Source organism: Nerophis ophidion, linkage group LG14 (genome assembly GCF_033978795.1).
Source record: "Nerophis ophidion isolate RoL-2023_Sa linkage group LG14, RoL_Noph_v1.0, whole genome shotgun sequence".
Lineage (NCBI taxonomy): Eukaryota > Metazoa > Chordata > Actinopteri > Syngnathiformes > Syngnathidae > Nerophis > Nerophis ophidion.
The window spans coordinates 13,462,223-13,483,696 of record NC_084624.1 but is presented as its reverse complement, the minus strand read 5'-3'; the positions used below and the strand labels follow the sequence as shown (position 1 = coordinate 13,483,696).

At 41.2% G+C, this 21,474-nt stretch overlaps 1 protein-coding gene across 3 annotated transcripts in view; it reads right to left on the bottom strand.

The window, feature by feature from the left end:
- Positions 1-1,411: 1,411 nt before the first annotated feature.
- Positions 1,412-21,474, bottom strand: part of agfg1b (ArfGAP with FG repeats 1b) — a 39,907-nt gene continuing 19,844 nt past the window's right edge. The window contains exons 4-12 of one of the 3 annotated variants that reach the window (XM_061919888.1): positions 18,146-18,284; positions 17,909-18,065; positions 17,681-17,788; positions 15,082-15,220; positions 10,725-10,804; positions 10,559-10,651; positions 10,233-10,391; positions 3,771-3,865; positions 1,412-2,396 (exon numbers count right to left, since the gene is read on the bottom strand). In XM_061919888.1, coding sequence (XP_061775872.1) covers positions 2,337-2,396; positions 3,771-3,865; positions 10,233-10,391; positions 10,559-10,651; positions 10,725-10,804; positions 15,082-15,220; positions 17,681-17,788; positions 17,909-18,065; positions 18,146-18,284 — 1,030 coding nt within the window. In that variant the 3' untranslated portion in view covers positions 1,412-2,336. The remainder of the gene's footprint in view (positions 2,397-3,770; positions 3,866-10,232; positions 10,392-10,558; positions 10,652-10,724; positions 10,805-15,081; positions 15,221-17,680; positions 17,789-17,908; positions 18,066-18,145; positions 18,285-21,474) is intronic. The other 2 variants (XM_061919890.1, XM_061919889.1) reach the window with 2 other exon arrangements.

Here is a 21,474-nt window from a genome sequence, read left to right as displayed (position 1 = left end):
AGGCATTACAATTTTATTCAAATTTTATTTGATATGCCATTGATATTTTTTAATTATTATTATTATTATTTGAAACTGGATTTTGCATGTCACTGTAAAGTAACATAAGCTTTGCTTGTTCAATATTCATCGCAAAACTTGTTTGGGTCCCTATTAAAAGGTTCATTTGTTCAATTTTTGCCCGCGGCTTTGTTCAGTTTTAAAAATTTGGCCCACTCTGTATTTGAGTTTAACACCCCTGCTCTACAACCTGTCGTCACGTCCACCTTTTCCTCCATACAAACAGCGTGCCAGCCCAGTCACGTAATATATGCGGCTTATACACACATACCAGTGATTGCAAGGCATACTTGGTCAACAGCCATACAGGTCACACTGAGGGTGGCCGTATAAACAACTTTAACACTGTTACACCACACTGTGAACCCACACCAAACAAGAATGACAAACAGATTTCGGGAGAACATATGCACCGTAACACAACAGAGCAAATACCCATAACCCTTTGCAGCACTAACTCTTCCGGGATGCTACAATATACACCCCCCACCCCCGCTACCTCCAACCCCGCCCACCACATTGTTATTTTATTTTCAAATGTATTAGCCAATGGAAAAAGTTAATGTTGATATTTACCTCAGAAGACTGCAAATAGAAAAGAGGCATTACATTTTTTTAGTTAAATTTTATTTAATATAGCATTGATGTTTTTTCGTTTGTTTTTTGGAAAGTTGATTTTGCACTATTTTATTTTATTTTATTTCACTATTGTTTAATTTTCCTGAATAAACTCTCCTGAACGAATCAATAATGTTCTATCTATCTATCTATCTATCCATCCATCTATCTATCTATCCATCTATCAAATTATATAAGCGTTGCTTGTTCCATATTCAGTGTTAAAGCAAATCTGTGTAACAAACTGAGCAATAATTAACGTTTTATTCATGCGCTTTCTCTTGCTACTTCAAGGCTTGAATGTTTGATGCATTCATTATTGTTATTTCATTTTCAAATGTATTATTAGCCTATAAACAACTTTAACACTGTTACACCACAATATGAACCCACACCAAACAAGAATGACAAACACATTTCGGGAGAACATCCACACCGTAACACAACTTAAACACAACAGAACAAATTCCCAGAATCCCTGGCAGCACTAACTCTTCCGGGACGCTACAATATACACCCCCCGCTACCAACAAAACTCGATTTTGCATGTCACTATAAAGTTATATAAGCCTTGCTTGGTCAATATTCAATGCAAAACTTGTTTGGGTCCCTATTAAAAGGTTAAGTTGTTCAACTTTGGCCCGCGGCTTTGTTCAGTTTAGAATTTTGGCCCACTCTGTATTTGAGTTTGACACCGACTCTTGCTGAAATAAAATGCAGTTCCACAAACGAATGCAGTATTTAAAAATCTTTAATTTATTTATACATATATTTATATATGTACACATTGACTTAGCTATTCTTGCAAAGACAAGAAACACACAAAGTTCATTGTTAGTCACTAGCGGCACAAATGGGGACCCTAATCCACGTCCAGAGTCAAGAGGCCTCGATTAGACAGAGCTTTTTCAGCGCTTGAAGCAAGACTGAATCTTATGTTAACGCTGTTCATTGTGAACATTTGAAACCGGCTCATCTGACAGCCCTAAACAACAACGGAGCATATTTGGATGATATTTGTTGCACAGTTCATCCAAATCACCTTGCGGCTTTACTGCATCTGTGCTCTATGGCACACATCTATTTCCTCAAAAGCTCTGACCTTAGTTTCCAGCTTGCAACAAAACTGCATGTGAAATTCAGCGCACGTTTGATTTGAGGCAACTTTAACTGCCTGTTAAAAGCTTACCCGTGGACAATTCGGGCCCAAGTGCCAGTATAGTAACATTTATGCTAAAAGAACAATAAAACAATCCCTTTTTTGAAATGAAATACCTGCATCTCCATGGGTGGGCCACACTCCAGACAACGGATGTTTATAGAGAACCCTGTAGATCATAAAGTGTAAACCTTTACTTACATGTAGTGGTTTCTCCACAAGGCGTCTACTCACCTGTTATACATAACACGTACGTAAATGTGATTACAAATGATATGCACGTGGTCATAAACAAAGAATAAAAAGCATATCATGAATATAGTCCAAACAGTACATTTTCCCCCGCTAACAGTCCCTTGAATATAGTCCTTTGCACTTCTTAATAGTGTAAACGTTTTTTTTTTTTTGTAAGAAATGTACTGCCACTAATAGCGTGACGGAACGGTGCGTTGACTATGTGCTGCATGCTGTCCTCTGCTGGTGAGGACTGGGAGTTGTGCTACAGGAAGGGGTTGGTTGTGGAACCCCCCGAAGTGAACGGCCCGGTAGGGGCTCCCGCCTGGAATGAGAGTGGATCACCGTTATGACAATGTGAAATACTCCCACATTTGCACAAGCTCTTCTTTTCTACAAACCCTTTTTCCATATGAGTTGGGAAATTGTGTTAGTTGTAAATATAAACAAAATACAATGATCTGTAAATCATTTTCAACCCATATTCAATTAAATATGCTACAAAGACAACATATTTGATGTTCAAACTGAAACATTTTTTTTTTTTTTGCAAATAATCATTAACTTTAGAATGTTATGCCAGCAAAACGTGACAAAGAAGATGGGAAAGGTGGAAATAAATACTGATAAAGTTGAGGAATGTTCATTAAACACCTATTTGGAATATCCCACAAGTGTGCAGGCTAATTAGGAACAGGTGGGTGCCATGATTGGGTATAAAAACAGCTTCCCAAAAAATGCTCAGTCTTTCACAAGAAAGGATGGGGCGAGGTACACCCCTTTGTCCACAACTGCGTGAGCAAATAGTCAAACAGTTTAAGAACCACGTTTCTCAAAGTGCAATTGCAAGAAATTTAGGGATTTCAACATCTACGATCCATAATATCATCAAAAAGTTCAGAGAATCTGGAGAAATCACGCCACGTAAGCAGCATAGCCGGAAACCAACGTTGAATGACTGAACTTCGATCCCTCAGACGGCATTGTATCAAAAACCGACATCAATCTCTAAAGGATATCACCACATGGGCTCAGGAACACTTCTGAAAACCATTGTCACTAAATACAGTTGGTCGCTACATCTGTAAGTGCAAGTTAAAGCTCTACTATGCGAAGCGAAAGTGATTTATCAACAACATCCAGAAACGCCGCTGGCTTTTCTGGGTCAGAGATCATCTAAAATGGACTGATGCAAAGTGGTAAAGTGTTCTGTGGTCTGATAAAAAAAAAGAGTGCGGGTACTTTTCTGGCCCGCCTGCAGTCCAGAGCTGTCTTCCATCAAAAATGTGTGGCGCATTATGAAGCGTAAAATACGACTAAGGCTCTACATAAAACAAGAATGGGAAAAAATTCCACTTTCAAAGCTTCAAAAATTAGTTTCCTCAGTTCCCAAACGTTTATTGAGTATTGTTAAAAGAAAAGGTGATGTAACACAGTGGTGAACATGCCCTTTCCCAACTAATTTGGCATGTGTTGCAACAATGAAATTCTAAGTTAATTATTATTTGCAAAAAAAAAAAAAAAGTTTGAGTTGGAATATCAAATATCTTGTCTTTGTAGTGCATTGAATTGAATATGGGTTGAAAAGGATTTGCAAATCATTGTATTCCGTTTATATTCATATCCAACACAATTTCCCAACTCATATGGAAACAGGGTTTGTACAAAGTTGGGGAAGAAGAGGACAATGCATGCTCACCATGAAGGGGTTATTGGACATGCCAGGACCAGCCATTGGTTGACCAAAAGGCGTCATGGAGGGCTTGTTTGGACCATAGGCTGGGAATGCAGGGCCTTGCGGAGAAAGACGAACAGGGAGGCATGATATAATATAAAAAAGCGAAGGATTTGTTTCCATCAGGGCTGGGTAATTAAACGGCATCAATACATAATCGATATGATCACTGGAAGTTGGGGAGAAAGGTTGGTTGCATGAAAAAAGGCACTCTTTTACCATGAATTGATTGATAAACAAGTTGAAAGACTTACTCGGGTGTTACCATTTAGTGGTTAAATGTACGGAATATGTACTGTACTGTGCAGTCTACTAATAAAAGTTTCAATCAATCAATCAATCAAAAAACCTGCTCTCTGGTTACCGAGCAATGCAGGAAATGATCACTGATCGGTGGGAGTGACATGCCAACAGGTAACGGTATTAACTATCAAGTTTGGTTGCACCATCTTGTCGTCTCGCGGTTGATTCTTTGCATGGAGTGAGAAGAAGAACTACAAATAAGTGCTGTAGAGAGAGAATTAACTGTTGATAAACAGAAAAGTCACCTCATCAATAAGGATGTTTTGGGATTTTTTCAAACGGACCATCTTTGCCGCGCTCAACCAAGAACAGCTGTACTCTCCTGGCATGAACATGCAAAAAAAATAGTTCTTCTCATGTTTACATTTTCACACTTTCGCACTATTTTCTTACACTTTATTAAGCATTGCTTACATATTCCGATTATTTTGAACTGGTAGTAGTCGATCCACAGCGATCGTTCTGCCACACAACACCTCAATGCTAACGAGGGGAAATTACACTTTAACGACTGTCGTTGGCTTTGCATCTCAACAGTTGTTTTTCTCACTACTATAGGGCAAAACCTTCCTTGCCCAAGCACACCCTCCTGGTTTTGGAGTATAAATATTTGGGGTTTTGACACCAGCAGATCTGACCAATCAAAGTCTAAGACTAGAGCTGACCAGTCTAAGACGAGATGTAACCAATCCAAGTCCAAGACTATATGTGACCAATCCAAGTCTGAGACTAGATGTGACCAATCCAAGTCCAAACCGAGACATGACCAATCCAAGTCTAAGCTGAGATGTGACCAATCTAAGTCTACGTCTATATGTGATCAATCTAAGTCTATGATCATGAACAAATGAAGTCTACTTGGATGAGAGACCAAACATATTCTAAATCTAGACTAGATGTGACCAGTCTAAGACTAGATGTGGCCAATCCAAGTCTAAGACTAAATGTGACCAATCCAAGTGTGAGACTAGATGTGACCAATCCAAATCTGAGACTAGACATGACCAATCCAAGTCTAAGCCTAGACGTGACCAAACTAAATATACGTCTACAAATGACCAATCTTAGTCTAAACCTAGATGTGACCAATCTAAGTCTAAGACTATATGTGATCAATCGAAGTCCATGATCATGAACTGATGAAGTCTACTCGGATGTGAGACCAAACGTTTTCTAAGTCTAGACTAGTTGTGAACAATCAAAGTCCAAGACTAGAGGTGACGAGTTTAAGACTAAATGTAGCCAATGCAAGTCTAAGACTATATGTGACCAATCCAAGTCTGAGACTAGATGTTACCAATCTAAATATAAGCCTACACATGACCAATCTTAGTCTAAACCTAGATGTGACCAATCTAAGTCTACGACTATATGTGATCAATCTAAGTCTATGATCATGAACTGATGAAGTCTACTCGGATGAGAGACCAAACATATTCTAAGTCTAGACTAGATGTGACCAATCAAAGTCTAAGACTAGAGGTTACCAGTCTAAGACTAGATGTAGCCAATCCAAGTCTAAACTATATGTGAGCAATCCAAGTCTGAGACTAGATGTGAGCAATCCAAGTCTGAGACTAGATGTGACCAATCCAAGTCTGAGACTAGATGTGACCAATCCAAGTCCAAGCCTAGATGTGACCAATCTGAGTCTACGACTATATGTGATCAATCTAAGTCTATGATCATGAACTGATGAAGTCTACCCGGATGATAGACCAAACGTATTCTAAGTCTAGACAAGATGTGACCAATCAAAGTCTAAGACTAGAGGTGACCAGTCTAAGACTAGATGTATCCAATTCAAGTCTAAGACTATATGTGACCAATCCAAGTCTAAGACTATATGTGACCAATCCAAGTCTGAGACTAGATGTGACCAATCCAAGTCTGAGACTAGATGTGACCAATCCAAGTCTGAGACTAGATGTGACCAATCCAAGTCTAAGCCCAGACGTGACCAATCCAAGTCTAAGTGATCAATCTAAGTCTATGATCATGAACTGATGAAGTCTACTTGGATGAGAGACCAAACGTCTTCTAAATCCAGACTAGATGTGTTCAATCTAAGTCAAAGACTGGATTTGACCAATCTGAATCTAAGACTAGATGAGACCAATGTAAGTCTATGTACATGACCTGATGAAGTCTACCCGGATGAGAGACCAAACGTCTTCTAAGACAAACCACAGTCCAGTTGTGATTGATGGAATGTCCAGAGATGACCATGACCTGGTGAATGAGAACTTTCATAGACATGTCTTTTTACATATTGCTTATTTTTGCACCTTCATTTCAAGAGATTATTATTAAATAGGGAAGTATTCTGTGTTTCAGTAGTTTTTTGTACCGGTTCCTAATTGGGTCGGCCCAGGAAGACAGTGTTGATAAAATACTTATCTGCTGTGAGATGTTACATGATGTTGCTGGTGCACAACCTCTTGTACTAATTCAAATGCTAATAAAACCCAATTTTTTTTTACATTTGTATTTACACAAATCCATATAGTACAGATAATAGTACCACGGAATACTGATATCAATAAGGAATATGGTATGAATAAAATCCTAACATACATCCCTTGTAAAGTGGTCAATGTAATTTTTAAAATGTTTACATTGATTGTAACCAAAACAAAGTTACATTTTAAACAAAAATGTTTACATTTAATACATTTTTCTCCTAGTCCTTACTTTTGGTACGTCATAAAAAAATATCAATAATTATCAATATTGACCATTATAAAACACTTATTCCATGACATAGTTTTCAGCCATAATCGCCCAGCCCTAATTCCTATGACTGGAAAGAGGTAGCGAAAGAGGACTAAGCCCCAGCATGTCGGATTGCATTCAGGGGATTCAAAAGGTGTTGCAGAGATCTCTTCATTTGGCTTTTCATCCACAGCAACAGAAACAAACGCCCAAAGATAACTTCAAAACACTGCACCAGGCTGCAACAAGGAAAAGGAAAAGGAAAGGTGCCTTCACGCCTAAATTAAAAATAAATTGTCCACATCATGTCTGGGAAAGTCGTGCGTGTGATTTCAAGTACCGGTATGGAAACACAAGTTGCCTCTATATTTGTCATATATATCTGATTCATAACATCAGAAGACTTACAAAGTTTGTGAGTAAATAGATATCATCCAAATAGTATCAATCTCACGGAGATTCCCGAGCCATTTATAGAAAATAATGAGCAAGCCAGTCAAGTGATCCGGGACATAGAAGAGGAACCACAGATCCCTTCCCAATCAACAAGAATGCTAATCAAGAAGACTTTGTGAGAGCCAACAATTACTTTGGGAACAATTATGATTATATAATATAATATAATATAATATAATATAATATAATATAATATAATATAATATAGGAGATGATTGAGGGAACCCCTCATGAAATAGTTCTGTAGAGATGAAGTAGTCTTGTGATTTTTCCCACACCTACATATTGCGCTCTACCACGGTATCGAGCACTATTCTCTGGATAATCCAATCAAGACATTTTATATATATATATATATATAGATAATTATCTATATCTATGTACATATATCAATATATACTGTGTATATATATATATATATAGATAGATAGATAAAGATAGATATCTATGTATCTATATATCTATATATATATATATATATATATATATTTTTTTTTTATATATAGATCTATCTATCTATCTATCTATCTAGATAGATAGATAGATCGATATAATGTAATATAAGGTCCTCACCTTAAATTTCTGAGCCCGAAGACAGAAGATGAGTAGTAAGTTTTAGAAGCCAAGTGACAGATATAGCTTTATTGTGACAATTTATTGTGCATTAGCAGCATTGCTAGGTGCAAAACATACAAACTAACCATAATAAAACAAACACTGCAATTTTGACTCTTGCTAGGGATGCTCACATAATCCCGTTTAGATGAAGATTCAATTGCAATGGTTAAAAAAAATGTTGCCTTAACAAGCGGTTTTTTGTGTCTTTTTTGCCATCTTAGGGGATATCAGCCTGTCAGCCCATGGCCAGATTTGTCTACAAGCAGGTGAGAGATGCATTAATTATAATGTAGCATTTTATAGAAAGTTTGAAACCAAGCAGAAGCAGCTGCCAGCTCACTGTCAACAATAGAGGAGCATGTTAGCATTAGCTCATTACTACTAATGCACTGCTAAAATAGGCCGTTTGCATTAGCTCTCAATAATAACAATATAACTTATATTTAGTTAATTTGCAGGTCACAACATGTAGATGGAGTATTTTTGTTGCTTTCTGAATGTTTTTAGAGAGTATAATGAGAGGACCCTCCATCTGTTTAATCAATTTTTAGATATTTATTTACCATTTAGAATGCATAAACATATGTGTTTGTCTTACATAAGAACTGTGAATGACATCTCTTTACAATGTTTGCGTATTTCCGGAATGACTGATCTAATAATATGGTCAGAGTGCAGAAGTGTTTTTACGGTGATGTCATCAGACTCCGAATGTACAGAAATGGCCCAAGATGTTGGGCACGAAATGTTCAAACTGCACTGCAAAAACTGAAATCTAAGTAAGATTAAACATCTCAAATAAGGATGATATTTGCCTATTTTCTGTCTGATAATATAATTCTTCTCACTAAGCAGATTTTATGTTAGAGTGTTTTACTTGTTTTAAGGGTTTTGGTCCTAAATGATCTCAGTAAGATATTACAGCTTGTTGCTGAGATTTTATGACCTATATTGAGTAAAACATGATTGAAACTAGAATATCAACTGTTGCAAAACCGTGTCATAAACACTCACAAGTATAAAACTACTTTTTTTAAGTAATAATTTCTTACATCAAGCATGAAAAAAAAAATCATAATGCCGACCGCATATCATTATATCAAGATTATGGCACTAGCTTTTACTTCATTTAAGAATATTTTTCAACATATTGAGCAAAAAGTTCTCAATTTTTTTCCACCAAGAAAAGTGCACTTGTTATTAGGGGCGGTATAGCTCGGTTGGTAGAGCGGCCGTGCCAGCAACTTGAGGGTTGCAGGTTCGATCCCCGCTTACACCATCCTAGTCACTGCCGTTGTGTCCTTGGGCAAGACACTTTTCCCACCTGCTCCCAGTGCCACCCACACTGGTTTAAATGTAATTTAGATATTGGGTTTCACTATGTAAAGCGCTTTGAGACACTAGAGAAAAAGCGCTATATAAATAAAATTCACTTCACTTCATTAGTGAGAATATACTTATTTTAAGGTATTTTCAGGTTAATTGAAGTTAGATGATTTAACTTGTTTTGGAAAGTCTTGACAAGCCAAATTTTTTTTGTTCTATTGGCAGATAATTTTGCTTAGTTCAAATAAAATACCCCTCATTTTTGTATTTTTTTTTCTTGTTTTTCAACACTGACTTTTTGCAGTGTGGCCGACTGAATTTCTGGCATCGGGTTATGTTTAGACGTTTTTTTTGCGCAAATTTTCCTAAAAATTTTTTGCCTCTTTGAGCTGTAATTTGACCCCCTTAAAATGCTTCAAAGTGCAAGTTAAAGCACTACTATGCAAAGCGAAAGCCATTTATCAACAACATCCAGAAACACCAAGCTGTAATTTTACCCCCTTAACATGCTTCAAAACTCACCAAATTTTACACACACATCAGGACGGGCAAAAATTGGCATCTAATAAAAACCAAACCCTAAAAATCTAAATTGCGCTCTAACGCTCCCTAGGAAAAAACCCAGACAAAACTGCTTGTAACTTCTGTTTGGAATGTCGTAGAGACATTAAACAAAAACCTCTATGTAGGTCTGACTAAGATCAGGGCTTGAGAAGCGGCCGTAGCAACCAAAGGCGGACCCAACCAACGCTGCTTGCAGCTTTAATTTTTCCTGTTTTTCAACACTGACTTTTTGCAGTGTGGCCAACTGAATTTATGGCATCGGGTTATGTTTAGACGTTTTTTTTGCACGTCCTTCGCAGATTGTAAGCACAATTAGATATGGTTGAATTAAGCATATGAAGTCAACTTGTTTTTCCACACTAGTACTTCAAGTCACCAACAGGTGCTAAGCAGGTAAAAGGGGAGGATGGGTAGAAGAACAGAGGAACGTGGGAGGCCACTAACCATTGGACTGAGGGTGGTAGGCCCCGGGTTGAGAGTAAGGGATGGGGGCCTGGCCAGGGAATTGCTGCTGGAAGTTTCCACTGAAACTGGTCGGAAGGCAGTATGAAGACGCATTCCCAAAGCCAGCGGGCATGCTCATAGAGCCAGTACCAAATGAGGCTACAAAACACACACACAAAGCATGCGTGTATATTGAATGCGCGCACGCACAAACACACACAGAAGGAAGTAACATTTCTACTAAACTCAGGCGAATCTCTAAGCGTACTTGGCAATATCGCTTAAATACCACAAATATCTCAATTGGTGCTCAGGCGTGCACATACCTGCAGTTGGAGCTCTGCCATTGGCTTGGAAAGGGTTGGTCGCCATCTCCGAGGCAACCGCCGCAACAACAAAGGGATTCGTGGAAGGGACACCTACGGGAGGTAGAAAAGTCGGCAATGAGCGTTCGCCGGGCATGTGTAGGGGAAATCAAAAGACAACCGTCACCTCCATAGCCAGGCTGCATGCTGGGTAGAACAGGTGGATTCTGGGCTGGCGAGGAGCCGAGCACGGGACCAAATATATTCCTGTAAAGACAAGCCTGTGTTTAACCGTTTGACACCACAAAGCATCTTTCTACAAACCCCGTTCCATATAAGTTGGGAAATTGTGTTAGATGAAAATATAAACGGAATACAATGATTTGCAAATCCTTTTCAACCCATATTCAGTTGAATATGCTACAGAGAAAACATATTTGATGTTATAACTCATGAACTTTATTTTTTTCTTGCAAATAATTATTAACTTAGAATTTCATGGCTACAACACGTGCCAAAGTAGTTGGGAAAGGGCATGTTCACCACTGTGTTACATCACCTTTTCTTTTAACAACACTCAATAAACGTTTAGGAACTGAGGAAACTAATTGTTGAAGCTTTGAAAGTGGAAATCTTTCCCATTCTTGTTTTATGTAGAGCTTAAGTTGTTCAACAGTCCGGGGTCTCTGCTGTCGTATTTTACGCTTCATAATACGCTTCATAAGGGACGGTGTGGCGCAGTGGGAGAGTGGCCGTGCGCAACCCGAGGGTCACCGGTTCAATCCCCACCTAGTACCAGCCTCGTCATGTCCGTTGTGTCCTGAGCAAGACACTTCACCCTTCCTCCTGATGGGTGCTGGTTAGCGCCTTGCATGGCAGCTCCCTCCATCAGTGTGTGAACGTGTGTGTGAATGGGTAAATGTGGAAGTAGTGTCAAAGCCCTTTGAGTACCTTGAAGGTAGAAAAGCGCTATACAAGTACAACCCATGTATTTATCATTTATAATGCACCACACATTTTCCATGGGAGACAGGTCTGGACTGCAGGCGGAAAGTACCCGCACTCTTTTTTTTTACAAAGTCACGCTGTTGTAACACGTGCTGAATGTGGCTTGGCATTGTCTTGCTGAAATAAGCAGGGGCGTCCATGAAAAAGACGGCGCTTAGATGGCAGCATATGTTGTTCCAAAACCTGTATGTACCTTTCAGCATTAATGGTGCCTTCACAGATGTGTAAGTTACCCATACCTTGGGCACTAATGCACCCCCATACCATCACAGATGCTGGCTTTTGAACTTTGCGTCGATAACAGTCTGTATGGTCGCTTTCCCTTTGGTCCGGATGACACAAAGTCGATTATTTCCAAAAACAATTTGAAAAGTGGACTCGTCAGACCACAGAACGCTTTTCCACTTTGCATCAGTCCATCTTAGATGATCTCGGGCCCAGAGTAGCCGGCGGCGTTTCTGGATGTTGTTGATAAATGGCTTTCACTTTGACGAGCCAAATTGTCTTGTTCTATTGGCAGATAATTTTGCTTAGTTCAAACAAAATACCCCTAATTTTTGTACTTTTTTCCCCTTGTTTTTGAACACTGACTTTTTGCAGTGTAGGGTTATGTTACAAAAGCAATGCTTTCTCTCATCAGTTCAACGGCAACCATTGCACTGATTCTTTAAATCCTTTTGTTCTCGAAGATCTCTCCTGTAAATGGTCATGCGCAACTAGCACACACTCCTGAAATTGACAACCATTAATATCCACCATTCCATTTGGGCCCAAATGCGATTCCCACAAGTTTAAACATCTAAATGTGATAGTGACATTGTGACATCTCCACACTACACTTTTAAGTGCATGCATACTAGGGGTTTAATGATAAACCGCAGTAAAATTCCAGGTGGTTAGTAATACCGTTTCAATGTTTAACGACCCAAAAAAATTTCATTTATTAATGCGTTTTAGGCAACACTGCTCACTTCCTGGAAACGGTGGCAACCACACAGAGTTTCCCTCTGAATAAACGGAGCTGATCGCTTTGTTTTACTTCATTTCACAGGCTTTCACTTCCGTGGAGTCTCGGCGCGAGTTTAAGAGCGCACTGCTGGTATTACTGGCGACAGGTGTGGTCGATACTGGACAAAGACACATTTAAAGTTAAAGTACCAATGATTGTCCCACGCACACTAGGTGTGGTGAAATTTGTCCTCTGCATTTGACCCATCCCCTTGATCACCCCCTGGGAAGTGAGGGGAGCAGTGGGCAGCGGCGGTGCTGCTCTCACACTAAAAGTATACAGCGGAGGAAAAAATATTGTCTGTTGCAGTTTCATTTTAAAAGAGCAACACAGCGTCGGACACGTTTCCAGTGAGGGTTTGACTTCGCCAAGGCTGCCCTTTGTCACTGATTCTGTTCATAACTTTTATGGAAAGAATTTCTAGGCGCAGTCAAGGCGTTGAAGGGATCTGGTTCTGTGGCTGCAGGATTGGGTCTCTGCTTTTTGCAGATGATGTGGTTCTGATGGCTTCATCTGGCCAGGATCTTCAGCTCTCACTGGATCGGTTCGCAGCCGAGTGTGAAGCGACTGGGATGAGAATCAGCACCTCCAAGTCCGAGTCCATGGTTCTCGCCCGGAAAAGGGTGGAGTCCCATCTCCGGGATGGGGAGAAGACCTGCCTCAAGTGTAGGAGTTCAAGTACCTAGGAGTCTTGTTCACGAGTGAGGGAAGAGTGGATCGTGAGATCGACAGGGGGATCGGTGCGGCATCTTCAGTAACACGGACGCTGTATCGATCCGTTGTGGTGAAGAAGGAGTTGAGCCGAAAGGCAAAGCTCTCAATTTACCGGTCGATCTACATTCCCATCCTCACTTCTGGTCATGAGCTTTGGGTTATGCGTGAAAGGATAAGATCACGGGTACAAGCGGCCGAAACGATTTTCCTCCGCCGGGTGGCGGGGCTCTCCCTTAGAGATAGGGTGAGAAGGTCTGCCATCCGGGAGGAGCTCAAAGTAAAGCTGCTGCTCCTCCACATCGAGAGGAGCCAGATGAGGTGGGTCGGACATCTGGTCAGGATGCCACCCGAACGCCTCCCTAGGGAGGTGTTTCGGGCACGTCCGACCGGTAGAAGGCCACGGGGAAGACTCAGGACACGTTGGGAAGACTATGTCTCCCGGCTGGCCTGGGAACGCTTTGGGATTCCCCGGTAAGAGCTGGACGAAGTGGCTGGGAAGAGGAGAGTCTAGGCTTCCCTGCTTAGGCTGCTGCCCCCGCGACTTGACCTCGGATAAGTGGAAAAAGATGGATGAATGGATGGAACACAGTATCCTTTATTCAGCTGCTGGGACTGAGAGTTGGCATGCAGCAAGCGATGTGTCGGGAACGTTGTCACAACTTATTTTTTTAATTTTTAGTTTACTGGAATGCTCACTCATCCAGGTTATCCATACATCTCTGTGCCATGTCTGTCATCGCCGGTAACTAGCATGTTAGCATCAATTAGCTGGCAGTCACGCTGCGACCAAATATGTCTGATTAGCACATAAGTCAACAACAACAAAACTCACCTTTGTGATTTCGTTGACTTTATTGTTGCAAATGCATCTGCAGGTTATCCATACATCTCTGTGCCATGTCGGTCAGCGCCGGTAAAATGTGCAGACACTTCAGCACATTCAATGGGGTTCTGGCGGCAGATTTCTTGCCACTTTCACATCTTTAGGCCAGTGCTGCAACTTGAATCCCTCCCTGTTAGTTTTGTTACACCCTCCGACAACACACCGACGAGGCATGATGTCTCCAAGGTTCCAAAAAAAAGTCGAAAAAACGGAAAATAACAGATCTGAGACCCGGTTTGCAATGTGTTCGAGGAAATTAAAATGGCGGCTGTATTATCTCGGTGACGTCACGTTCTGACGTCATCGCAAAAAGAGCGATAAACAGAAAGGCGTTTAATTCGCCAAAATTCACCCATTTAGAGTTCGGAAATCGGTTAAAAAAATATATGGTCTTTTTTCTGCACCATCAAGGTATATATTGACGCTTACATAGGTCTGGTGATAATGTTCCCCTTTAACTGCTAACTTTATCAGTGTTCAAATAACATCAATACTAGCTGAATGCTTTGTTATCTCATTGAATGGATAGAAAAATAGAGATGATAGATAGATAGATAGATATAGATAGATAGATAGATAGATAGATAGATAGATAGATAGATAGATAGATAGATAGATAGATAGATAGATAGATAGATAGATAGATAGATAGTACTTTTTTGATTCATTTAGGAGAATTCCTTTAGGAATATTTAAATTCCAGCAGCAGTGTACAGAGTTGAGATCAAATTTAAAAAGTAACAAGTAAACAATAGGTATGAATGGAAACAAAATAGAAAAATATTACAATAACAATAAAAATTGAACACAGAATGAGTTGTCAGTCATATTTTTAACTGACAACTCTTTTTTAGGGACAGTCAGTAATTTATAATTTTTCACGGGAATATTGTCAATTATTTGTGTGTGTGTGTCAGTAGCATGACTCACCCTTGGACATTGCTGCCTGCAGAGGAGCTCAGCTTGTTGTCCAACTCAGCCAGAGCAGCGTAACGATCTTCTGAGCAGCTCCCAGTTTGGGACTGGGTAGGGACAGCACTCGACATTGACGGGATTGGCACACCTCTTCCTGTTTAAAATGTGTAGGGTTTAAAAAAAAAAAAAAAAACGCTGCATGTGACGAATAAACTTGAAACCAAAGTGTGAAAATGTAAATGTAAATTACGGCTCAGCAGGGTGCTTTGGGTGACGACGGTCTTTGGTCTGACAAAACAGCCATACTATTTAGGTGACGTCCCACGTTTTATTGAAAATTTCTTCACTCTCTGCAGCATTGACGTTTACTTTCTGTTCTCACTCCGTGCAAAGAATCAACCGCGAGAAAACAATATGGCGCAACCAAACATGATAGTTTATACTGTTACTTAGACTTACACTTAGACAAACTTTAATGAACCACAAGGGAAACTGTTCAACACAGTAGCTCAGTTACAATGATGGAGAGTGTAAGGATGGAAATGACAATGCAGGTATAAATAGACTAGATATAGCAATATAAAATATAACATATCTGTGAATATATACAATATATACTTAATATGTGTACAGTATATTATATATATAGATATATTATGTCTATAACATATATACAATACATACCAATTACCATGTACAATATTACAGTATACAGTGGGGCAAAAAAGTATTTAGTCAGCCACCGATTGTGCAAGTTCTCCCACTTAAAATGATGACAGAGGGCTGTAATTTTCATCATAGGTACACTCCAACTGTGAGAGACAGAATGTGAAAAAAAAATCCAGGAATTCACATTGTAGGAATTTTAACGAATTTATTTGTAAATTATGGTGGAAAATAAGTATTTGGTCAACCATTCAAAGCTCTCACTGATGGAAGGAGGTTTTGGCTTAAAATCTCACGATACATGGCCCCATTCATTCTTTCCTTAACACGGATCAATCGTCCTGTCCCCTTAGCAGAAAAACAGCCCCAAAGCATGATGTTTCCACCCCCATGCTTGACAGTAGGTGTGGTGTTCTTGGGATGCAACTCGGTATTCTTCTTCCTCCAAACACGACGAGTTGAGTTTATACCAAAATGGATACATGGATGATACAGCAGAGGATTGGGAGAATGTCATGTGGTCATATGAAACCAAAATAGAACTTTTTGGTATAAACTCAACTGTAGATTAACTCTTCCCAGTCTGATGCAGGTCTACAATTATTTTCCTGGTGTCCTTCGACAGCTCTTTGGTCTGGGCCATAGTGGAGTTTTGAGTCTGACTGTTTGAGGCTGTGAACAGGTGTCTTTTATACAGATAACGAGTTCAAACAGGTTCCATTAATACAGGTAACAAGTGGAGGACAGAAGAGCTTCTTAAAGAAGAAGCTACAGGTCTGTGAGAGCCAGAGATCTTCCTTGTTTGAAGTGACCAAATACTTATTTTCCACCATAATTTTCAAATAAATTCTTTAAAATTCCTACAATGTGAATTCCTTGATTTTTTTTCACATTCTGTCTCTCACAGTTGAAGTGTACCTATGATGAAAATTACAGACCTTTGTCATCATTTTAAGTGGGAGAACTTGCACAATCGGCGGCAGACTAAATACTTTTTTGTCCCACTGTATATGTTATGTTTTAAAAAAAATTGAAGTTTGCCAGAGAGCACATGGATGATACAGCAGAGGATTAGAAGAATGGCATGTGGTCAGATGAAACAAAATAGAACTTTTTGGTATAAACTGAACTCGTCGTGTTTGGAGGAAGAAGAATACTGAGTTGCATCCCAAGAACACCACACCTACTGTGAAGCATGGGGGTGGAAACATCATGCTTTGGGGCTGTTTTTCGGCTAAGGGGACAGGACGATTGATCCGTGTTAAGGAAAGAATGAATGGGGCCATGTATCGTGAGATTTTAAGCCAAAACCTCCTTCCTTCAGTGAGAGCTTTGAATGGTTGACCAAATAATTATTTTCCACCATAATTTACAAATAAATTCTTTAAAATTCCTACAATGAGAATTTTCTGGATTTTTTTTCACATTCTGTCTCTCACAGTTGAAGTGTACCTATGATGAAAATTACAGACCTCTGTAATCATTTTAAGTGGGAGAACTGGCACAATCGGTGGCTGACTAAATACTTTTTTGCCCCACTGTATGTACCTGATTGTCTGTTAGTGTGTCACTCCCACTGATCAGTGATCACGTCCTGCGTTGCTCGGTTACCAGACTACGAGTGCTTAGCAACTTCCGGTTTCTTCCGACATAAAAGGGGGGGACAAAAATCGAACGTTTTATCCATCGCATTTTTTATTGATGTATCGATTACGTGTATATATTGATGTTGTTGTATCGCCAAGCCTGAATTCAGACCTCTTTTTCCAAACAAAAAAAACTCAAATTACGCAAACTGTAAATCCAAAGTATCCAATACAAGCAATTATATTTTAAGAGTTTCCATGCTGTACCTAACCGTAGCATAGTGTGGCTGTATATTGTGGGGAAGAATGTCATGAGAGAGGACCAGGTGAACAAGCTCATGGAGATGAAGGGGGGAATGTACCTGTGGAAAAGGACTTTGTGGGGGGGGACGTGCTCAGATGGGATGGAATTGCAGTGTTTCCAAATGCATCAAAGTTGGCAAAGTTGTAGTCTGAGTTAGCCTGAGGTGCTGCAGCCACAAACAAGGGAATAGTGGACTATGAATGAAAGGTAAAGCAATGGAATGACAACATGATGAACAGGAGTCTAAGTGATGCTTCTTTTGGACAGAGGAAAAGAGATCACTGACCTGACTGGCTTTGAAAATGTGCAAAGTTGGCAAAGTTGGTGGAGGTGGCGGCCTGTGTGGGCGGGGCAGCAAAGATGTCACCCCCCAGGTCTGACAGCAGGTCAAACTTCTTCTCCTGAGCTGTGATGTGAGCCTGAGAGCGACCTAAACTGGGGGACTGGAGACAAACATCAGTTTCAAAACCATACTGCATATGTAAAAAGGTCATCAGGTGGGGTTCGACGTGTTTTGCTTTACCTGACGAAGTGGGGTCTTGTTGAGCTGCAAGGTCTTTAAAGGATGCACTTCTGGGGTGCTACCAGTGCTGCTGGCGGAAGAGCCAGACACCGAGGCCTGGACGCTTGCTACTGCCCTTGCCTGGTCTGGAGGCACATACCTTGGAGTTCAAGAAACACTGAAATGTAATCTTTTGATTTAAGGTGGTTGTATTAAGGGGGATTTCTATTATCATTGACTCCATCCATCCATCCATCCATCCATCCTTTTTTACCGCTTGTCCCTTTTGGGGCCGCGGGGGGTGCTGGAGCCTATCTCAACTGCATTTGGGCGGTACACCCTGGACAAGTCGCCACCTCATCACAGGGCCAACACAGACAGACAACATTCACATTCACACACTAGGGCCAATTTAGTGTTGCCAATCAACCTATCCCCAGGTGCATGTCTTTGGAGGTGGGAGGAAGCCGGAATCAGGCAGAACATGCAAACTCCACACAGAAAGATCCTGAGTGCAGGATCGAACCCAGGACGCCTTATCCCCTCTTCCACCATACTGCATATTTCCACATGGCATAAAATGTTTTTCCTACTCACGCATAAAATACTACACGGTCTAGCTCCATCCTAACTTGCCGATTGTATTGTACCATATGTCCCGGCAAGAAATCTGCGTTCAAAGAACTCCGGCTTATTAGTGATTCCCAGAGCCCAAAAAAAGTCTGCGGGCTATAAAGCGTTTTCTATTCGGGCTCCAGCACTATGGAATGCCCTCCCGGTAACAGTTAGAGATGCTAACTCAGTAGAAGCATTTAAGTCCCATCTTAAAACTCATTTGTATACTCTAGCCTTTAGAGACGCGCGTGTAGGCAATTATATCATCCGCAACCACATCACTAAAGTCGTCATCCACCCGCTGTCCACCCGAACCAACATTGTATCAGAAACACAACCGCCCGCCACCCGCCCGTTGAAAGACATCAGAGGCCGGCCACCTTTACCACTCAAAGAGCTATTTAAACCCGTTTCACAGAGTAAAGAAGACAATGGGAGCCGCTAACGTTCTCGCAATTATCCAATGGTGTTCATCCTGATGACAGGAATAAGGGCGTGCTCTGAAGCCATTGCCTTTGACACCTTCAACAACATGTACCAACTGATTGTTAATCCGGCAACATGTTGTATGCAGCTTCCGCAATCACACGTACAAGATTGAAAGGCATACTGGGTGACACAGAGTACACTGATGGTTGTGATATAAACAATTTTAACACTCTTACTAATATGTGCCACGCTGTGAAGCCACACCAAACAAGAATGAAAAACACATTTCGGGAGAACATCCTCACAGTAACACAACATAAACGCAACACAACAAATACCCAGAATCCTGTGCATCCGCGACACTTCGTGAATATATTTTACACCCCCGCGACCTCAACCCCGCCCATCTTACCGACGCCCGGGGCCTGGGGGAGTTTGCTGCTAGCGGGGTGTATAAAATAGTCAGGAATTGTCATGGATGCAAAGGATTCTGGGTATTTGTTGTGTTGCGTTTATATTGTGTTACTGTGAGGATGTTCTCCCGAAATGTGTTTGTCATTCTTGTTTGGTGTGGCTTCACAGCGTGGCGCATATTACTAAGAGTGTTAAAATTGTTCATATCACAACCATTAGTGTACTCTGTGTCACCCAGTATGCCTTGCAGTCGTGTGCGTGTGTCTGACAGACAACATGTTCCTGGACTGACAAGCAGATCGCACCTGCTGTAAAAGGCGACAAAGCCAATGGCTTCATAGCACGCCCTAATACTTATTAACTGGGTGACTGCCGGCAGTCATTCTAGAGAATGTTTACGTCTCCTATTGTCTTCTTCGCTTTGTGACACGGGTCCTAAATGGTTCTTTGAATGGTAAAGGATTCCGATCCTTGAACCATGTATAACAAATATTTTCGAATGGTTCAACCACCACCCGCCCGAATCTAATTAAAATCTATTTTTTCGTCATGTCACCCGCCCGACCCGCGGACTCCGCGGATGAGACCGCAAACCGCGCATCCCTACTAGCCTTAAAATCAGGGGTCTCAAACTCAATTTACCTGGGGTCCACTGGATGCAGAAACTGGGTGAGGCTGGGCCCCAAGAAAAGATTTCTTAAAAAAATCTAACATGCACTTTTTAATGAATTCACCTTCTATGAATGGCTTTCCCTCCCAAGCAACATACTTGCCAACCCTCACGATTTTTAAGGGAGACTCCTGAATTTAGCGGGGTGTGTATATTGTAGCCCGGAAGAGTTAGGGCTGCATGGGATTCTGGGTATTTGTTCTGTTGTGTTTATGTTGTATTACGGTGCGGATGTTCTCCCGAAATGTGTTTGTCATTCTTGTTTGGTGTGGGTTCACAGTCTGGCACATATTTGTAAAAGTGTCAAAGGTTTTTTTCACGGCCACCCTCAGTGTGACCTGTATGGCTGTTGATCAAATATGTCTTGCAATGTCACATGTGCGTACTGCACAGCCATTTGCAACGTATAACTAGGCTTGCACGCTGTCTGTACAGGATGTAGAGGGCGCTAAAGGCAGCGCCATTATGGCACCCCTGAATGCTGTTGATTGGGTACAAATGGGCAGGGATTTCAAGAAAATGGATGCCCTGAAATTCAGGGGACTCCCGGGAAAATTGGGAACGTTGGGAAGTATGACGCTGTCAAGCGCCGTTTATATTAAACTGGCGGGCATATCAAAGTGCGGGCCGCAAAATAACGCCTCGCGGGCCACAATTGGCCCGCAAGGCGTTTGAGACCTCTGCTTTAAAATCGACCCCCTTTTTTAGACCAGTTGATCTGCCGTCTCTTTTCTTTTCTCCTCTGACCCCCTCTCTCTTGTGGAGGGGGGGACACAGGTCTGGTGGCCATGGATGAAATGCTGGCTGTCCAGAGTCGGGACACGGGGTGGACCGCTCGCCTGTGCATCGGTTGGGGACATTTCTGCGCTGCTGACCAGTCTCCGCTCGGGATGGTCTCCCGCTGGCCCCACTATGGACTGGACGCTCACTATTATGTTGGATCCACTATGGACTGGACTCTCACTAATATGTTAGATCCACTATGGATTGGACTCTTACTATTATGTTAGATCCACTATGGACTGGACTTTCACAATATTATATCAGATCCACTCGACGCCCATTGCATTCGGTCTCCCCTCGAGGGGGGGAGGGGGGGTAACCCACATTTGCGGTCCTCTCCAAGGTTTCTCGTAATCAACGCCCCGCTGGGTTGTGAGTTTTTCCTTGCCCTTATGTTGGCGCTGAACCGTGGATGTCGTTGTGGCCTTTGTAGCCCTTT